The sequence below is a fragment of the Ambystoma mexicanum genome, chromosome 4p (genome assembly GCF_040938575.1).
Source record: "Ambystoma mexicanum isolate Mex_15411 chromosome 4p, UKY_AmexF1_1, whole genome shotgun sequence".
Classification (NCBI taxonomy): Eukaryota; Metazoa; Chordata; class Amphibia; order Caudata; family Ambystomatidae; genus Ambystoma; species Ambystoma mexicanum.
This window is the reverse complement of record NC_090927.1, coordinates 658,445,981-658,465,386: the sequence shown is the minus strand read 5'-3', so window position 1 is coordinate 658,465,386 and position 19,406 is coordinate 658,445,981. Positions and strand designations below refer to the sequence as shown.

The 19,406-nt window shown below is 40.8% G+C and overlaps 1 protein-coding gene across 7 annotated transcripts in view; it reads right to left on the bottom strand.

Annotated features, from left to right (window-relative positions):
• ADGRB3 (adhesion G protein-coupled receptor B3) overlaps positions 1–19,406 on the bottom strand; it is a 1,879,974-nt gene that overhangs the window by 808,134 nt on the left and 1,052,434 nt on the right. For all 7 annotated transcript variants that reach the window (XM_069606193.1, XM_069606199.1, XM_069606200.1 and 4 more), the window contains one exon: positions 12,889–13,035. In XM_069606193.1, the coding sequence (XP_069462294.1) occupies positions 12,889–13,035 (147 nt within the window). The remainder of the gene's footprint in view (positions 1–12,888; positions 13,036–19,406) is intronic.

The following is a 19,406-nucleotide window of genomic DNA, read 5'->3' as shown; positions in this document are numbered from 1 at the left end:
TAATGACCTCCATGGACAAGCAAATAAATACACACAAATTTCAAACGTTGTCATTGGTTGTTCCTTACCCGGGTCCTCATTTTGGTATTAACAAGCAACCATAATCATTTTCTAATTCTGTCCTAAACACAAGAAAACCAACTAGTAATAGTATGCAGTTACCAGTATTACCCAAATTGACCTTTTAAAATGTACCTTTTGTACAATTGACCTAATTATAGTGGTCCTGATTGACCTTCTGTACAATTGACCTTTATATTATTTTAGTTATTTTATATATGTATTGGGTTGGTTTTGGATTATAAATAATATAAGGAGATTGGGTGGGGGGATGCAGGGGTTTTTGGATTGGTTGGGGGGCTGCAGGCGGTCTCCCCCCCCATTTATGTCCTAATTGACCTTCTAAATTAGGTCAATTCTCCCAAGGTCAATTCTCCTGAGGTCAATTGTGAAAAGGTCAATTAGTATACAATTCAGATACCATAGCAGGAGCATAACATGTATGAAAACCAAATACTTAATATACGTAAAACAGGCATGCAGTTACAGCAATTTGGTGCAAGCAGTGGCATGCGTGTGCACACTTTCCTCCCGCCTCTAGGGTAGAGGATCAGTGCTCTTCCTAACTTAAATAAGCAGCCTGCATCAGCGGACCTTCCTCACTGATTAATAGAGGTGGTTACGTATGTCAGGCCTTGCTTCTCCACTGGATTAGACTGTATCAGTGTAAAAAAGGGATCTTGAGACAAGGCATCATGCCGAATGGATATGTGCTGTGGCCAGTGTAAGTAATACAGACACACTGCACTACTTTATCCCTCAATTGTCAATAGGGGACCAGCTCTACAGCTCTGCAGTTACAAAAAAGGGCAAGGAGCAGGAACCCAAGGAGAACACTAAGATAAGCTGAAGACAAAATGAAAGGGAAAAATGCAATTGTGCGAGCTGAGAATCATGTGAAAGACCGTGTCATTGCTAAATTGGCTAGTCCTTGCCAAAGGAAAGCTGAGCCCCATAAAAGGACTGAGGCATTCATGTCCAGGGTGAGGAAGTTGTGAACATTGACAGGAGTGGATACGGAGGGGAACACCATGGAGCAAAAGGAACATGTGACAAGAACCAGAAGACAAAGACATGAAGCCAGTTTCCATGAAGGAGAGTGGTGCAAGGGCTCTGGCACACAGGTGGCACTGAGTAACAGAGAGGGCAAGAGAAAGATTGAACAGGACCTAGAGTAGGTCATGTTGGAAGTACCAGCTCTGAAAGGCACTGAGAGGCCCTGGGAGAACTACACTGAAGTGCATACTGGTATTTGCCACTCTCCAATGCAGCAAAAGCCACTCCAAAGGACTCTAAGGGAGAACAATGTTGTTTTGAAAGTAGTGGTTGCGAAGGTGAATGGTGCGGTGCTGAGTGAGAGGCCTCAGGAGACACAAAGTGAGCGGTCTTCTGAGAGTTGAAATGAATTTGCTCCCCAATGTGTTGCAAGATGTACTGAGAGTGAGAAAGAATGCCAACTAGAGTGTGTTATTGATGTTGTGGTTCTAACACATCAGAAGTCAAAGTATGTGGTGCTGAAATGCTTAAAGAGCGACAAAGTGAACTGGGAGTTAGAATCCAATGAATCCCCAATGTGGCACAAGAGGTGCAGTGCAAGAGAAAGTAAACATATAAGCTGCAAGTGAAGGTTTAGTCACTCCCAAACACGGCACAAGAGGTGCTGAGAGAAAAGAAAAAAACATCATCTAACACAGTGACAGAATGAAATGTACAATGTAATGACAGAAAACCTTAGTAAGTGGTGCCAGCTGAGGGAATCATTCAGGAAAGGAAGACAATAAAACAGGAGTATTACGCACAACATCTCTTTAGCCATATTGTATCCTGAATAAAACATTTTTGTTTTATACATTTGTTGTGGAATGTCATCATTTGTGGCAGGCAGCCACAGAATAGACAAATCATGGAACCCCATCATGATTTTACAGAACATATAGCAACTACTGTAATTATTATGGACAAAGAAAATCAAATTTACAAAAACGCAGTTGCTCCAGACCAGGGCCGCTCAGAGACAAAGGAGACACAGGATTTACAGTGAAGGGTTTAACAGGGTTGCCCAGCCCTTTAAGATGAGTAGCAATTCCCTGGAGATGGATAGGGATGCAGATTTTATTCATACATCAATAATCAAGACGACTCAGATAGTTTGGCAAAAGGGAATCAGTTTTAATATCAAAGGTCTAAAACAGGGAGAATAACAAACATCAGCATTCGCTCGATCCTCTTACTCGACTCATTTTTAGTAGAAACTGAGGTTATATAATATAGAATCATCATCGAGAAAAGTGATATGCTTTAGGTGAATATCTAAGTATGAGTTCCATATCAGTATACAACTGTGAAGGAGAGTCATAGGGTACTTAACATCAGGTCGGGCAACAAAGCCCTCCCCTCAAAATGGCCACTATGAACATCGCTAAATACACAATGTTCCATTGGCTACACAAACTATAGGACCCTTGATTACACAGTCCGCTACAATTGGTTGGCTTCTAACCCCCGTCAGTACTTTTTCACCTACGTCTAGCAGCATGCAGACTGAACATCCAGGTGCTAGTGGGCTCATCTAAACACTAGCTTCCCACCAATTAAAATATCAATCCATCATCACTTCAATGAATGAGTGTCAATTAGTGCTTTGGTGTTTGACCTTGAGTTTGTACTGTGCTCTGAGAATTTTTAAGGAGTGCAGGCACAGCCTGCCTTCATGCGTAGTTGTGACCACCTCGATAGTCCAACTTCCTTCACCATGTGACTGGACACCATGAAATCAAGCCTTTTTGTGCATTTACTATTATTTTCTAATCATCCTCTGACGTCTTTTGTTTTGCTCAAGCCTTCCGAACAGGAGTCTCTGTTCTTTCACACGATTTGTATCCAATGTCAGTCAATTCCAGTTCTGATAAGACCTTGGCTTCTTGGCTCATCCAACTCTTTCTGCTGAGATTCACGTAAAATTCAATAATCTTTCTAACTGCGCCACCCTGAAATGAGGCCTTCTTGTTTAACGTTCAGCACTGCTTATATAATGCGTAGTGGAAACATCCATCTCTTACTCATCCATATGCATCTATATATATTGGCACTTTCTGCAATTTGTTTACTATAAAGCTTGAAGCAAGCTTTCAAGATTACTTTGCAGCTTGCGTTTCTGTTGCATCTGTACACGTTTAAAGTAGCTTAATATCTTCATGTGTTTCTGTGGCATAAGCTTCTTCACCTTGATCCCATGATGTCACTTATCCTTGATACTTTCTTGATGTCTTATAAAATATCTGCATTCTCTGGTCTCCGCATCTCTTCTGTGTGCGTCATCTCTCTCTGTGTGATTTCAACATTAATCTTTGCCATTCATCACCTCTGCTTCTTCATGGATCTCATTTAAATGACCATCATATTGTCTTGCATACAGGTATGGTTTTCTCAATGGGTACCTTGCCTCCCAGATTCTCTTAAGTACAAGTATTCTTATGCGTACTGCGCAGAGTCCATGCTCTGCTCTTTTCTTTGTCAATTGTTCCGCATACGTCTCATACTCTGGTTTCCACTCTATAGGTAATAGAGGCGGGGCATTTGGAGTAGGGGTACTTGGCTCCTCCTCTACACTTCCCCCTATTTTTATGACTCCTTTCAGACAACCGGCTGATTTCACATGCTCATCCTTGTTCCATGTCATGAGCATGCACTGTCCACTTGGACTGCAATAGATCCATCTTCCCACATATTTCTTATGATACTTTGGGTACAGGAACTTCGTTCCCTCAGGTGCATGGATACTGGCCTTCACAAAGTCTCTGATCTCTTAATCTGTTAGATTTCTGGGCCTCCATCCTGGTTCAACATCAATCATAATCTTCATCCCTATGGCTTTCTTTGCTGTCTATTTGCACTGCGAGATTATTATCTTAATTACACAAACTCCAAGCAGTATCAACATGATCAGGACTCCAAGAAACTTGAACATGTCTGCCATCCATTGTGGAACCCAAGAGAAGAGTGATCCAAACCAGCTGTCATCAGCAATGTCTTCTACTTGGTTTATCATCTGGCCGTGGAGTTTCGTCAGCATGTCTACGGCCTCTGTCAAGTTTCCATTCTCGTCATCATGAGAAGGTATGAATGTGCAACATGATTCTCCAATTTTTGAACAAACACCTCCATCCATAGCTGTGATCATGTCCAAGACATATTTGTTCTGGAGAGTCATCAGTCTTATGGCTCTCATCTCTTCTCTGATTGCATTGAATTCCTTTATATTAGTGTTAATTGTCTGCAGCAATTCCCATCTAGTTATCTGAAGCCACTTGGTATTTGCTCCAACTTGGATTCTTGGCATAAAGATCAATGTGAACACTGAAGAAGTCTGTCTGAACAATCTGTTTTCATATGGGATAGAGTCAAAAGCTTTTATGGATTTGGCTAAAAAGTAGTTTTCTCTCTTCATCCTCTTTATCAGCTCTGCAGATCTCTTCTTCCGCAGGTGAGCATCTGCTTTTGGAAAACTGTTGAGATTCAGATTACTCTTTGGAATCACTAATGCTGGAACATGGACATTCACCAGTGTGCATATTCCTCCACAGTCTTTAGGTAGCCTTATATAGGCCTTGGGTCCACAAGCCCAATAATGATCCATGATTACTGCTGTTCCATGCACTATTCATAATGTATGAAAGATACGATTGTATTTCTGATTCTCTCCAACTTTTCTTGTGCCATTATTTCTGATACACAGCTTTGAGCTCTCCAAAGGCACTATTTGCAGGGGTCCTCCTCTGTCTTCGAACCATGTCAATAGTTTGGAAATTCTTGGCAACAATGGTTTGCACACCTCTTGTTCATTCAAAATAGTTGATTTAAGCTGATTAGTTACCATCCAGGCCCTGCAGATCACCACTCCTTTTTCCCATCCATCTGGCGATAGCACTGATCCCCAGATCTGCATTTGACCTCTGTTCTTCCAAATTCGAATATCGTCTGCAGATTTTCCTGCAGTCTTCAGTTTTTTATTCACTTCCCTTCTGATTTCAGCTCCTTTTACTCCAGGTTTTTCATATCTGATCACAGGCTTCCTTGTCTTTGCATTGTTTCTTGTCCTTATATCTTGAATATAGTCGTTTTCATCTGGACCTGTCCATTCAGTTGCCCATTTGAGAGAAGCATCACTATCCATGAACTGGCCTCTGGTCTTACAAAGTGCTACGTGTAAAATACAATGTGCTCTTTGGACATCTATTTCAACAGCTATGAAGGTTTTCGACTTCCCCATTCTGTATGGCAGGAGTGTAAATACAACGCATTCCTCCTTTGAAGTTCTTCTCACAACTTCCTTCATGTGTTGGTACCATATGGTATTTCCGAAATGTGTTGTGCTGTCCAGGTAATCATTTAATTCATAAGTATCTTCCTCTGTGCTTCTTTTAGATCTCATTATTTTCATGTGAGCTTCCATAATCATATCATAAAGTGTACCAACATAACTTCTTCTGACTGAATTAATCACAGGAACCTCTATCCGTGTTCCCTGTGCAGGAGAAAGTTCAGCAAGTCTTATTCTCTCAATAAGTCCTTTAGGTATGAAAATGTCTTGTATGATCTCCAATTGGGACCTTCTCATAGACTCTGCTTTTGAGTCAATTGTCACTGGACCAGGTGTATTTGCATGTATTACTTGTGTAGGATCACCTTTTATCAACCCTTTGCCTTGCATGATTCGCAGAGCCTGCCTCCGGAATCCAGAAACAGTCTCTAAGATACGTTTTGCATGTGCAGTATTGCTAATGACATCCATCTCAAGCTCAGGCAATTTGCCATCCTTCTTTGGAACAGGAATGACTACATAGGGTCTAGGCTGCCTAGTAGTTGCCATGCGTACATTTTCGATCTGCTCGGAAACATGCACAGGAGTGTTAGCTCAATTTGGACCAACATAGAATGCTCTTCATTCAGTCAATGAAAGCAGTACAATTATGAACACAATGCAGCTGTAGATAACACAGTGGTATGTTTACCTACAACATTTACTTCTTGGACATCATGAGCCTCTTTCTTCATGCGGTAATATCATTTTGCTGTTTAGATTTCCCATCTTGACTACCTAAGGAAGGAAAATCTCAAACTTTAACACATCAGCATTGTGAACTGCTTCTGAAATCTGCTGTCTTGACTTAGCAATTTGTTCTTGATCAGTTGTCTGCCTACTGGACGATAAAAACAACTTTCTCTGTATCTCTGGATTCAGTCTTTCACCAGCCAAAACGTAGATGCCTCTTTAGTGTGAAGAAAAATGACCTCAGTAAGTCTAAACGAGCTCTATGACATAGATTATCTCCCAATCTATGCCTCGAATCTGCCTCAGCCCAAACGACATGTCAAATTTCTTTCAGCAGGAATCAAGTTATTTTTATCTGCAACCTTTCAATCTGTCCCTCGAAGGAAAGTTTCTACACCGACCTGTGATTTCTCCCAGAATTACAAAATCCTCTGCTCGCTAAAGCTCTGCATATACTGGAGCATTGTCTTATCAAACTCTTTCACAAGTTTCACTCTTAAAGATGTTTCCTGGTCATTGTATTTCTGATCCCGAATATTTGTGCTCCCATTCTGAGTAAGCAGACTGATTTGTCCTCCTCAAGATTCAATGTGTGCCTCGCACATGCAGCTAACAAGCCATATTTAGAAATCTAACAAGAAAAGCACTCGCAAGCTTTTCTGAGAGATGGATGTAGAAATTGGATTAGGGATTGGAGGTGCTCACAACAGAATGCTGAATGGCAGCATATGATAAAGGTACTTGCTCAGAGGGACACTAGAAGTGTCTGGCAGATTCTTGGTTGAATAAAAGGTAGCAGTACCAGAGTAATGATTAATCCCATAAAAGGAGAAGCCTGGGTCAATTATCTGGGCAAGCATAATAAACAAAAGGAGACTCAGGTGTACCTTGGAACACACAATAAGTTATCAACCTCAATTCACCATTATCAACATTATCAACATTATGATGAATTCAATATTAAACTTTGTATCTAAAGACCAAAACCCTCAAGGGCTCCTGGCCCTGATGGGCTCTCAAATGTGGTCATTAAGCAAGACCCCGACTTCTGGGTGGCTCTATTGAGAATCATGTTGAATAAAGTGGGTGGCTCTACTGAGAATCATGTTGAATAAAGTATTAATGAAGCGGCAAACATCAATTTTTAACCCGGCTCTAAAAAGGGTTTACCCTTGGAACCATATAATTATAGGCTCCTATCAATGCTAGATTCCGTTGGAAAGATCCCTTGTTCTGAAGGAGCTGCAATTATGGGCCGATACTCAGGGTTTGCTTGATAGGTTCCAAGGGGGTTTCCGCCCAGGTTATTCAACTTGCATAACCTTTGGGTTCCAGATTACCTAACTTCGAGAGCAAATAATCAGGGTGCACCCGGACTATATGCATTGTTTGTTGACTTTACCACTGCTTTTGATTTGGTAGATAGGGTCTTGCCGTGGACCAAAATGGAAAATAAGAACTGTCCTTCTAGGTTACTTTATTTTCTAAAGTGATTCCATTTGTAAACCACTGTGGTCATTCGGCTGAATGCCGATGGCATGGTCTCTAAACCCATTAAAATAAGTAGAGGGGTTAAACAGGGGTGTGTGTTTGCTCTGTTTCTTTTCAGTTTTTACCTGTCTGACCTATCAGAGAAACTGTCATCTGTTAACTGCACTCGTCCTCGCTTGGGTAAAGTACACTGTCAGGTCCTAGCATATCCATATGATCTTGTTGTGCTGTATCACAAATGTTCTGGTTTAAAGCGGGAAGCAGACAAATTATGTCAATAAACTGAGGAAAATTACTTGTGCATAAATAATAGTAAGACCAAGCTGATGCTATTTACTACTTAGAAAGTCTGCTGTACCGAATTAAGACCTCACAGCAAGGCTATTGAATATGTGCAAGCATTCAAATACCTTGGAGTTGAGATCTCCAATAAAAAAGACTATGCACTGTGCAAAGAGGCACACATTAGGAGAGCAGCCCAACTTACTACAATGATACATAAGATTGTGGTTCGCACAGGGGGTTTCATGGTAGAGGGAGCTAGATGTCTCAACATACAGAGTCTAGCTCATCTATAATGTATGGGCTGGAAAGCCTTTCCCTGCACGACCTCGGATGGCTGCAACTGATTAAGGGTAGATATTGGAGGAACATTTTGATGCTCCTTCAATGTGTTGCTATGGAGATTATCAGGCTTGAGATGGGACTCTTCCCCTTGGAAAGTATGGCACTCAAGAAACAGGCAGCACTGTATCTTTTCTCTGAAACCTGTGGGGAGTCGCATTTTCTATATGACCTCGATCCCCTCCTTCAGAGGTGAAGAACAACCAAGTCTTTGAGCATAACATCTTGGTACAATTTGAGTTACTCGGATGGTCTCCGGATTGGGGAAAGGGCTTCCACAAGTTGGTCAAAGAAGTTCATAAGAAAATTGAACTTTGGGACTGGGGGATGAATTTTACCCATTTATCTATGTTGAGGTCGTATGGTTTTATAGCTGAAAGGCTGTACTCCTACAGGCGACTCCAATGTTATCTCACTATCTGTCCCTCAAAGCATCTTTGTAGGTTTTTACTCTTACTGCGCCTGAATAGGTGGCCCATTCTAGAGACTCTGGGTAGAACTTTGAATATACCTATGGACCTACGTACTTGCCGACTATGTAAAAATCTTTCAACAATTGAAACACACAAACATGTGCTAACGGATTGTCCGGTAATGGTCCCGATTATATTAAATATTTGGGGGAGTATGTTTCGGAGCTCTGCTCCATTACTACAGACGATTTCTAGAGAAGAAGCTGCAATACGCAAAATAAAAAGCTGCAGACAGATATTTACAGACTTTGGTTGATTGCTAGAAAACTGCTAGACAATGAAACGCTGGTGGAGATGGTGTTAGCTCTGTAACATACTCGAATTGCTGGGATCGATTAGATGGGAAAGCTGAGTGCAAGCGTTATTGCATGCATTGAGTTTTGCTGTTAAATGGTGTGATGCCTTTTGAGTAATAGGAGTGATAGCAGTATTTTACCAGATAAGTGATGCGTAATACTTGTTGGGACTTTTCTTATTCTCCTGTGATTTTAGTGATATTATTTTAGTGATGTTATGTATGTTTTGTTGTGTAGATAATCTAATGTGATTACATGAAAGATGTTATATATGTGGCATATTTTGATATTTTTGATATATTTGAAATATTACAATATATTTGGAATGTTCTTTCATAATTCCATTACTTGCAAACAGTGCTGGGCTTGGGTTGCCAGCCTTAGTGATTCCTATTATAGCCACTTTAAAATGAGTTGCAAGGCTCTGTCTTGTTGGCCACCGTTGATTTCTTAAGCTGCGTGCTATCTCTGTTCCCATATGTCCTTTCTCTTGGCAGTCAAGTCTATTTCTTTACAGGGTTAGTGAGCAGATCGAGCAGCAACTATTGAGAAAGGGTCCAGGCAGGTCCAGCCAAGGCAAGGAAGCTGACCACTGGCCCTGGTTTGGTGCTGTGGTAGGTGTTCTATCACCCAATTGATCCACTAACATGTTTAATATGAATTAGGATGCGTTCATTTAGCTGCAGTACTGTTTAATACACGTTGCACCTCTGGTCAGTTTAATGATAGCCACTGTGCTGCACAGAAAGAATGAGACTTGGACTGAACATCAATCTACTTAGGGAAATAATATGGGGAAATCCTAGACTCTGATGAATGAAACCAACCTGGGCCTGATCCTATTTTCAATTCTGGAAACCAAAGAGTAGCCATCCCAAATACGAATGGGTTGAATGATCATTCTTAAAATTCAGTAATTCTATGATGCCAACAGTACATTTTCCGGGAATACCCATTTGGTGCTTTTCATCCTTCAAGAACTAGTGGAAAATAGTGTCCATAAAGATGCAGCCTCGCAGAATCACTGGCAACAATGTGAATCCCCCCCCAGAAAAAAACCCAGAAGGGATGGCAAAAGACTAACGCCTTCCACACTCTACTCTATTATGACAATATCAATATTTCAACCGTTCTTCGAAATGAAGAAATACAGCCCATGTGTATTTCTTTGTCTGCAGTCCTCAACCATTTTCCCAACCCCATTTGGGAAACCTGCTGTGGGGTAAACTGCTGCTTTCACATCATTGACAGTCACACAAAAAGAGAATGTATTTATTTAATACCTAATTATTGCTTGCATTGACAGGGTGTTTTTGGGAATGTAGATTGGGCCCACTCAGGCCTCATTGTTATAGTGCTCTGGGTGTATTCCTTTGTGCAAAGTCTCAGGTAGATTCAGAACTAAAAGCAATGAAGATATGACAGTGCTGATTTTGTCTGCACTTCTCTTCCTTCTTCCGGGCATCCAATCTTAGGACACAAATGTCTGTGTGGTTATTGCGCGTACTGCTGTTAGCTGCAGCTATCCACTGAGCACCCAGAATGCAATTACTTAGACCTGATGAATTCATTCATCATTTGATGCAAAATAACAGCATTCGCGCCCTTCAAAAGTTGCCGTCCGGGGCTAACGTATGATCAAGGGTCTACAATTGGAGGACAGAATCATAACTTCTTAGACGGTTGCAAAAGGGAGTAGTGCTCACTTATGAGGTCAACGACAGAGCAAGCCCTGTGGGTGGGTCACGATTAAATACCCTGTTGCAAACATCATGCTGACAATGGGCCTGATAAACCATTCCAGGTCGTTATGTTTCTTTGGCCCTCATTACGACCCTGGCGGAGTGGGTTACCGCCAGCGGTAATCGTGGCGGACCCGTCCGCCCTACTACGAGTTCCCGTAGCGCCATGGAGCCTTTCTCCGCCTGGTTTTACCGGGCGGAGAAATCCATGGCGCTAAGGGACCTCGTTGTTAATTACGCCACCGTACTTTACGGTGGCGTAATTAACGCCTTCCCCACTCCCATTATACCCTATGGGGCAAGAATGGGAATGGGGAAGGGCAAAATGGGGATTGGGGATTTACCGCTCCGCCAAGGTCGGCATGGGGTGGAAAATCCGCCAACCCCCATGGCGCTATCGGCAGCTTTCCGCCGTGCTCCGCGGTGCATTTAGCACCGCGAATTCCGCCAGGGTCGTAATGAGGGCCTTTGTCTTAAAATGTTCTGTATGGCAAAGTCCCTGTTAGATTGTATGACATAGCAACACGAATGGCCTCAATGTGATTGAGTCCCTGGCCAGTATTGTATAAGCTTTGAATTGATCAAAGGCTGCATTTTAGGTCATAGGCAGCGGACAATGACAGATACATGTGTATCCCTTTTCCACTTCTTGTCTGCCTTCCTCTGCGTCTTCAGGCCACGTGGCCCATTCAAAGCCCTAATGTGTGGCAGCATGTTCATTATGAAATACTAAGATTGATAGTAATCGACCAAAACCTTAGCACACTTTTCTGATATAACGTATTTGATGTAGTATCCTGTGCGGCGATGGCATTGATTAGTGAGGACTTCCTCATATGGTGCTTTGTACACTTGGGTGTTTGGTCACTTATGCAAACATGTTTCCTGACCATTGATCCCTGTGTAAAGTGCTGGAGTTTTTCTTTGTCATCTGAAACATGCTGAACATGAATGGGCCCTGTATACTGTATACAATTGAAAATGGTGGACTGCTAGCCGATTGGACTACCCCTTGTTGAAGAGGACCGCAGTAACATTAAAAACTCATATATGTTGTTGTTTTTTTATTGATTATAGCTATTTCATCCACATTGATAAAAGGGTGTTTTGGCAGAAGTATTAGAACATGTATTTTGATGTCAATAGTCGACATTGCAGACAAAATATATGTTGGACTAGATATGTTTTTAAAATACCTGTTATTCCCCCTTAGCACAATAACCATTGTTGTGCATCTTCAGCTTTTCATGAACTTTGTGAACAGTATATACAGGGTGTTTGTTAATTAAGCAATAGGCACCGAGCCAGGGGGGGCATTACCACTTCAGGTAATGCTCTGGGGCGCATAGTTACAGGGTCGAGTGAAGCGAGGGCATTAACAAAGGCCCCGGGCCATCACCTGAAGTGGTAATACCCCCCCTGCGAGGCGCCTATTGCTATTAGTACCCCGCCCCATAAGACCGGGGAACTAAGAGCATTTTCTTTTCTGTTCCAAAACATTCCAGCGTTTCGGAACAGAACATTTCTTTTCTAAAAAATGGCTGCCAGGGAACAGAAAACGAAGTCCATTTTCCCTTTCAATGGCGGACATTGGAAATTAATGTAAAAAGCTAAACAAACAAAATGGCCACCATGGAAAGGGAGAAGGGACTACAAGTACTCCCTTCTCCCTTTCCTTGGTGGTCATTCAAAAAATAGGGAAAAATATAAACAAATTAAATGGTTGCCATGGAAAGGAAGAAGGGACTCAAATAACGGTGTAGGAACAGTACAACTTAATTTAAGAAAGTAGAGTAGCACCTCAGGCTTCTGGCATACAACTTTTCAAAACTCAATTCCCAGCTATTTTGCCAGAAAGAAATGTCTCCCTAAGCTACTGCTTACATCTCAACGTGTATCCTATGCAACAGAGATATTGTCAGTGTTGCAGAATAGTGTGCTGAAGCAAACGAGCTAATATGGGAACATCTTTACACACAGCGCAACATATTGGCAGAGGTTAACAATCCGAGAGAAGCATAGATCCATTTTACAATACAATGCATCTCACATTAATAACGCTCCTGTTATTTGCTCCTCTGTCTTCAGTGTTATTCGCACTACAATATTATCAGGAAAACATGTTTGCGCCCTTCTAGACTCTTCCTTACCTGAAGGCATTGGGGTGAAGATGCTTTTTGGAATCACAACTTTGTCTTCGGAGTTTCGGGCCCAGTCAACCATTCCTTTTCGACCTCTCATCGGGAAATTGATGTCTGTCAGGACCGAAGCTGCAGGGAGTTTTTGAATGCTAGCCACTGGCGGGAGAAATCGTAATTTCAAACACATTTTTTCTTCTCTTTTACAAAGATTACAGAGAAAACATATTCATAGCAAATGAGTCCAAAGATATGCAAATCCTTATACAATTGGAATGGTCCAAACATAAAAATTGTTGATCACAAACTTTCTCGTCATGCTCTTAATATGATTTTAGTACAGGGTGAAATACATATATTCTTTGATACAAAGGCAGCTGGATTTGTATTTCCTGTACGAATGAGGAGTGTTGGCTTATTATGTTCAGAAATGCGCAGGCGAGAACCCATTTGATGGGGGTGTTATGAGTGAAATGATTGTGTGTGACAATGCTGGCGAGCAGAGACTTGCAGGGGAGGACGACACTGCTGGAATTGCACTAATGAAGCAATACCCGCGCTCCCAACCGCCGCACAGAGGAATGTCTCGCAACAGATTAAGATGGCGCCCGATGTGAAACCTGCATTTTTCATTCTAAACAGAAAGGCAAATCAAAGTAACTGCGGTTCATTTGTGTCAGCCGCACCTCAGAGCTTTGGTGACCTTGGCCCTGTACTGTGTTTTTTCAAAACAAGACATTGTGAAAAGCAAAGACTGAATCACATGTGGATGGTGCCCTTGATTGGAGGCGCAGGGGCATTGTGGGTATTCTGTTCATTAAAACAAACGCGAATGTTTTTGCAAATAGCCATTAGAAGCCCTTTCTCAGAATGTAAATGACACTATACTTTGGGTTAGTTCATTCATTTGGGAAACATAATAATGATGTTGTATTCAGCACAAAATGGCAGCTGGGTATGTCACGAACACAGACAAAGCTATAGAACAACATGCATTGAAACCTATCTCAGCACAACAATATGGCATTGCCGGAGAGACACTGTAATCACAAGCTTAACCGAATTGCACACAATGATGAAGCTGCAGTCACGTGGGACCCTTCAATACCGGATAATAACATGATAGAGGCCAGGCTATGACCATGAGAGTATTGGTTGTCATGAGTTACACAGCACTGCACATAGAGAGGTAGACGCTCAACAAACGCAATTAGATATTGGGACAATGTGAAGGAAAGCCCATATTTGGGCAAAGAAGGCCTTACAGTGTGCTTAGCCATGCTGCAAATAATAGTGACCCACAGTTCTGTATGGTCAATTCCAAGGGAATATGGCGGAGGGTCAAGTGTCCAAGAAGTGCAAGCCTTTCTGCACGCAGGACGCCACAATACGCCAAACAAGGCAAGATGAATTAGCATTTTACCGCTGTATAGGCAACCGACTGAAACTGATCATAAACGTGATGCTATCAAGATAGAAATATATACTTGTTCAAGGAATGTACGGCCTTAATAATACTATGATACTGCATTCATGGTGACATATGAAATCAACACACACTAGAAGGCAAGCACTATCAGAGGAATTAACTGAGCCAGGCCTCATTATAAATCACTGACAAAGCTCAGTGGGAGAAACACATCGCCATGCCGTTGAATCACACAGAAATCTTTATTAATAATGCATGTTCAAAAAACTCTAACTTGTTGCAAGAATGCAATTTTGTAATTATAGAAACCTCACAGAATGTTTATATTGATGTATCACACACATTCTATTATTTGCTATTCATAAATATATTGTGATAAAACAGTGATCCCCCAACATATATATGTAGAGTTGCTTTGTACCACGGTATAAAGCTATTGGAGTGCACTCCAGAAAACAGACCTGCGTAGAAGTTCCACACTAGACCCAGAGTTCAAAAAAGACCCACGAAGCTCCAAGCATCCAAAAATATTCTTTAATCAGTAAATGTCATGGACAAGAGAAAAAGTGGACGATAACGACGCGTTTCGCGGAAAAAATGTCCGCTTGATTACGTTTAGGGTTCAGAAACAGAAGAAAGACATTTAAACCTGTGTGCTCTCTATGGTATGTATGGATAGAGTCACGTACATAGTTGTAAGCATGCATTTACACAGAAGCCGCCATGTTTAAACATGTTGTATACCCTGGTGGGTCGTGTGAAATACACTAAAATGCATGAAAATACCTTTATTTAAGACACCGAATAAACTATCAATGTTTCTCTTTTATGAGTATCTGTGAAACATGCACAATAAGCATTATTATATACGTAATTTGCACATGCTGCACACTTTCGTTAATTTCAAACTAAAATTTCCTCGTGTTGAACCTGCTCTACATATAGAGCTCGTTATTAACCTTGTTTATCAGTATGGACATTTTGAACTATGTCCGTGTAGATTTGCGAATCCAACACGTATGGAAACTACTTGGTAAATTCATGAATGAATGGCCAGTTAACTTTGAAATAAATGTTAAAATAAGTGTTTATCGTAAACCATGTTATTTAGCACGAAAACAAATAATATTCCTAGAATTCACATTTCAAATTACTGATGGCAATGTCAGGACGTAATATGTGTGGTTTATTGGAATATTTGTCCAAATGATTAATATAATAATGGGCATTCCTTCTTTAAAATGCAGATACCTCTGCTAACTACCTGTGCAATTAAGCCGAGGCCAGTATACTACTAATATAATTCTCAGTGCATTAAAAGCAGCTTTTTAAATATACCACATATAAAAATACGTAAAGTGCAAGTGCCTATGTGCAAAAATGCATGTGCAAAAATGCAATATAAATCATTGACAAAGCCCAGTGGGAGAAACTCATCGCCATGCCGTTGAATCACACATAAACCTTTAATAATAATGCATGTTCAATAAACTCTAACTTGTTGCAAGAATGCAATTTTGTAATTATAGAAACCTCACAGAATGTTTATATTGATGTATCACACACATTCTATTATTTACTATTCATAAGTATATTGTGATAAAACAGTGATCCCCCAACATATATATGTAGAGTTGCTTTGTACCACGGTATAAAGCTATTGGAGTGCACTCCAGAAAACAGACCTGCGTAGAAGTTCCACACTGGACCCAGAGTTCAAAAAAGACCCACGAAGCTCCAAGCATCCAAAAATATTCTTTAATCAGTAAATGTCATGGACAAGAGAAAAAGTGGACGATAACGACGCGTTTTGCGGCAAAACTGTCTGCACAGAAACCTTTAATAATAATGCATGTTCAAAAAACTCTTAACTTGTTGCAAGAATGCAATTTTGTAATTATAGAAACCTCACAGAATGTTTATATTGATGCATCACACACATTCTATTATTTGCTATTCATAAGTATATTGTGATAAAGCAATGATCCCCCAACCATATAATATATATATATATATATATATATATATATATATATATATATATATATATATATATATATATATATATATATATATATTAAGGTGAACCTTGTGAGGTACACAAGGCATAACCATTAAACTAAACAACTCATTTTGGTGTGCACAAAAATTCTTCAAAGGAGCACCCATATTGGCAACACACACTTTGGGCCTGATTTACAAAAGCATTTTACAATGGTGCAATCCCATTGGAAAACGCTTTGTAAATAGGCCCTATTAGTCTTAATCTTGACATAGCATAGGGTTGTATGCTAGAGTTTCCATAACACTTCTGCTCTCCCCCAACATACATCACACTACTATACTATAGGTCTGGCACCCCAATTACATTTTCAACAAGTGCAAGTACCCTGCCTCGGTGCCTTTACTTTCGCGCACCAATAAACCCGAAGGCTTGAGAAAGCATACAATACAAACAACATATATACAAAACAAGGTTACATATAACAAAAAACAATCAGCATGGGTCTGCGAGATACAGTTAGAAAGAAAAGTAAAAACCTCACCATACGCAAGTAGCAAGAAATCTAAAAACAACCTTTAAACAAAAATGGGGGGGACAACAAGAAATTCTCCCTCGATCAATACACCTCAGAGTATCAATGTACACATTGAGTACCATCTGGGGAGATATTTACACCTTCTTAGGAAAGCAGGTAAGGTGCTGACACCACAGCCCACCAGGACACAGTCACTATTAGGTTGCGAGCACCAGTCATTAGGCTCAATTCTACGAAGAATTGTCAAATCAGATAATCTGACCACACCCGGCCCTGTTCTCTGACGCAGCCAAGCGAGAACCTTATTACGCAGAGCTTCTCTGGACTTGTTTTCTTCAGTTTTCCGAATTTTCGTGATGACAAAATTCCTCTCGTCTAAATTCCTCTGGTCCTTCACACAATGGCCCCTATGCCGTAGCAAAATGGATTCCTGCGCTGCTGAGCAAAGAAGAATCATTGCAGAGACATGTGGCTCTACACATTTTTTTAAAGTGCAGCACCAAACTATCTATCTATCTATCTATCTATCTATCTATCTATCTATCTATCTATCTATCTATCTATCTATCTATCTATTATAATTTTTATATAGCACCCTATCGCCCATAGGCCCCAAAGCGCTCATTTATCACTGAACTTGTGTGCATGACGCATATCCCTGTGGCGAAGGGTAATTGAGTGTGGCTTTAGCCAGCAACGTAAGAAAACCTCAGCTACAAAATGTTTGTAAACTGCTATAGGGAGAAAAGTAAATGGCGTTAGAGGAAGCTCTGGCTTTGTGCTAGTGCATAGGCGCACCTTCAATATACTCAGACCATGTTCACGGCCATAGCTGATACAAAACTATTGCTGGCCCCGCCTTTGCCCTCACACCCCCAACCACAACATGCACATTAGTGATTCTTTGCATCTTGTAAATCAGATGCACTTCACACAAGGGGCATGTATTACGAAGGTTCAAAGCGAATTTGGACTGCTGAATAGTGGCTTTGCACTGCCAACACAAACCCTGATTCATGGAACTGTGCAAAGTGTAGTTTTGCAGTGCAAAGTCTTTGCACAGTCATTTTGTACCGCAGCAGTCTGGGACCTGAAACAAAGTGGCCAAGTGCATCCCAAAGCCTGGAGAGTTTGTCAGAAGTAAAGGCAAGAGGCACACAATGATGTTGTGTGCAGAACGTGAATAGCTATGATGTTGTGTGCAGAACGTGAATAGCTATTATCATTATTTTCATAATCATTATTATTATCGCTATTATTATTCTCATTATTAGTATTACCGTTTGATAGAGGCTTGCATTGGGCCTAGGATTTTGACCACACATGTCCGTAGATCTAGTTGTTCGAAATATGTGTTAATGTTTGGCGTTAAAGAATGCTTTGTTTACCAATGGATCAACAAAGTAAGCAGGTGCACATCTGTGGAACACTGCATCTACAACGCGAGAGGCTGCCCCCGGAAATTCAAGAAGATATAGGGGAAATGGGTAGATGTGTACTGAGAAATGTCTCTCTCTCCCCTCATTACCTCCCCCCCACCCTTGAACACCCGATGTACTGGGAACTGCCGTCTGTTTTTGTTTTTCTGATACATCTAATGAACCACATGACCCTGCTGCCTCTTAAAGTCATTACTGCGTAACTTTCAGTTGAATGCCTATGTTCATGGTGTTTTGTTGTATAAACCCAAATAAACAGTGTTATAAAAAAAAAGAATGCTTTGTTTCATATTAATGACCTGAAAAACAGATATATCATAAAAAGAGAAATAAATACATCTTTCTAGAAATATGTTCACAATCTCAGCTTGGTTATAGCTTTATTGTCCTGATCTTGAATGAAGGACTTCAAATATCAGAATTCACAGCTGTGTTTCTAAAATACGTCCTCTGGGCTTGCAGATGTACTTTCAAGACTTAGTCAAACAACACAAGTTACCTTTTGATAAGGCCAACGTCTTCTAGTTATAGTTTGATTTAGGCATACTACTTATATATTTATATATGACGTGAAGAAAATGAGAAGCTTCACCAAGAAAATGTGTGTATGTGTATGTTTCAAACACGCAAATAATAATAATTATTATTATTGTGGTATTTATTGAGCGTAGACCTAGCTTCGAGAAGCAGCAGAGCGCTTTACAATCATAGGGAGAATAACACAGTGAGGGAAGTAGAGAAAAAGGGAGCGGGGAGCTAACAGGGAGCCTGAGGGTGGTTAATTGGCAGCAAGTGATCTACCAGCAAATGCAGGGGGGGGCAGTGGGGAGCAGATCACAGAGTCTCAGGTAGGATGCGTGGAGAGTGCAGGCATGTGGACCAAAGTGTTAACATTAATAATGAATACATTAATGACATTTGTGCAGTTGTACTACAAGTGTCCAAGGCATATGGCATCATGTTGTACTCTCAACATTGAGGCTGATTGGCTGTCATGCAAGTTGGCTAATGCCATGTGCTAACACTTCATGGTAGTAGCACTAGGGCAATGTTTTCTCTTTTGCAAAAAACATTACAGCCACATTAGAAAACCTTTGCACACTGGCAAGTGCCATTTTGCAT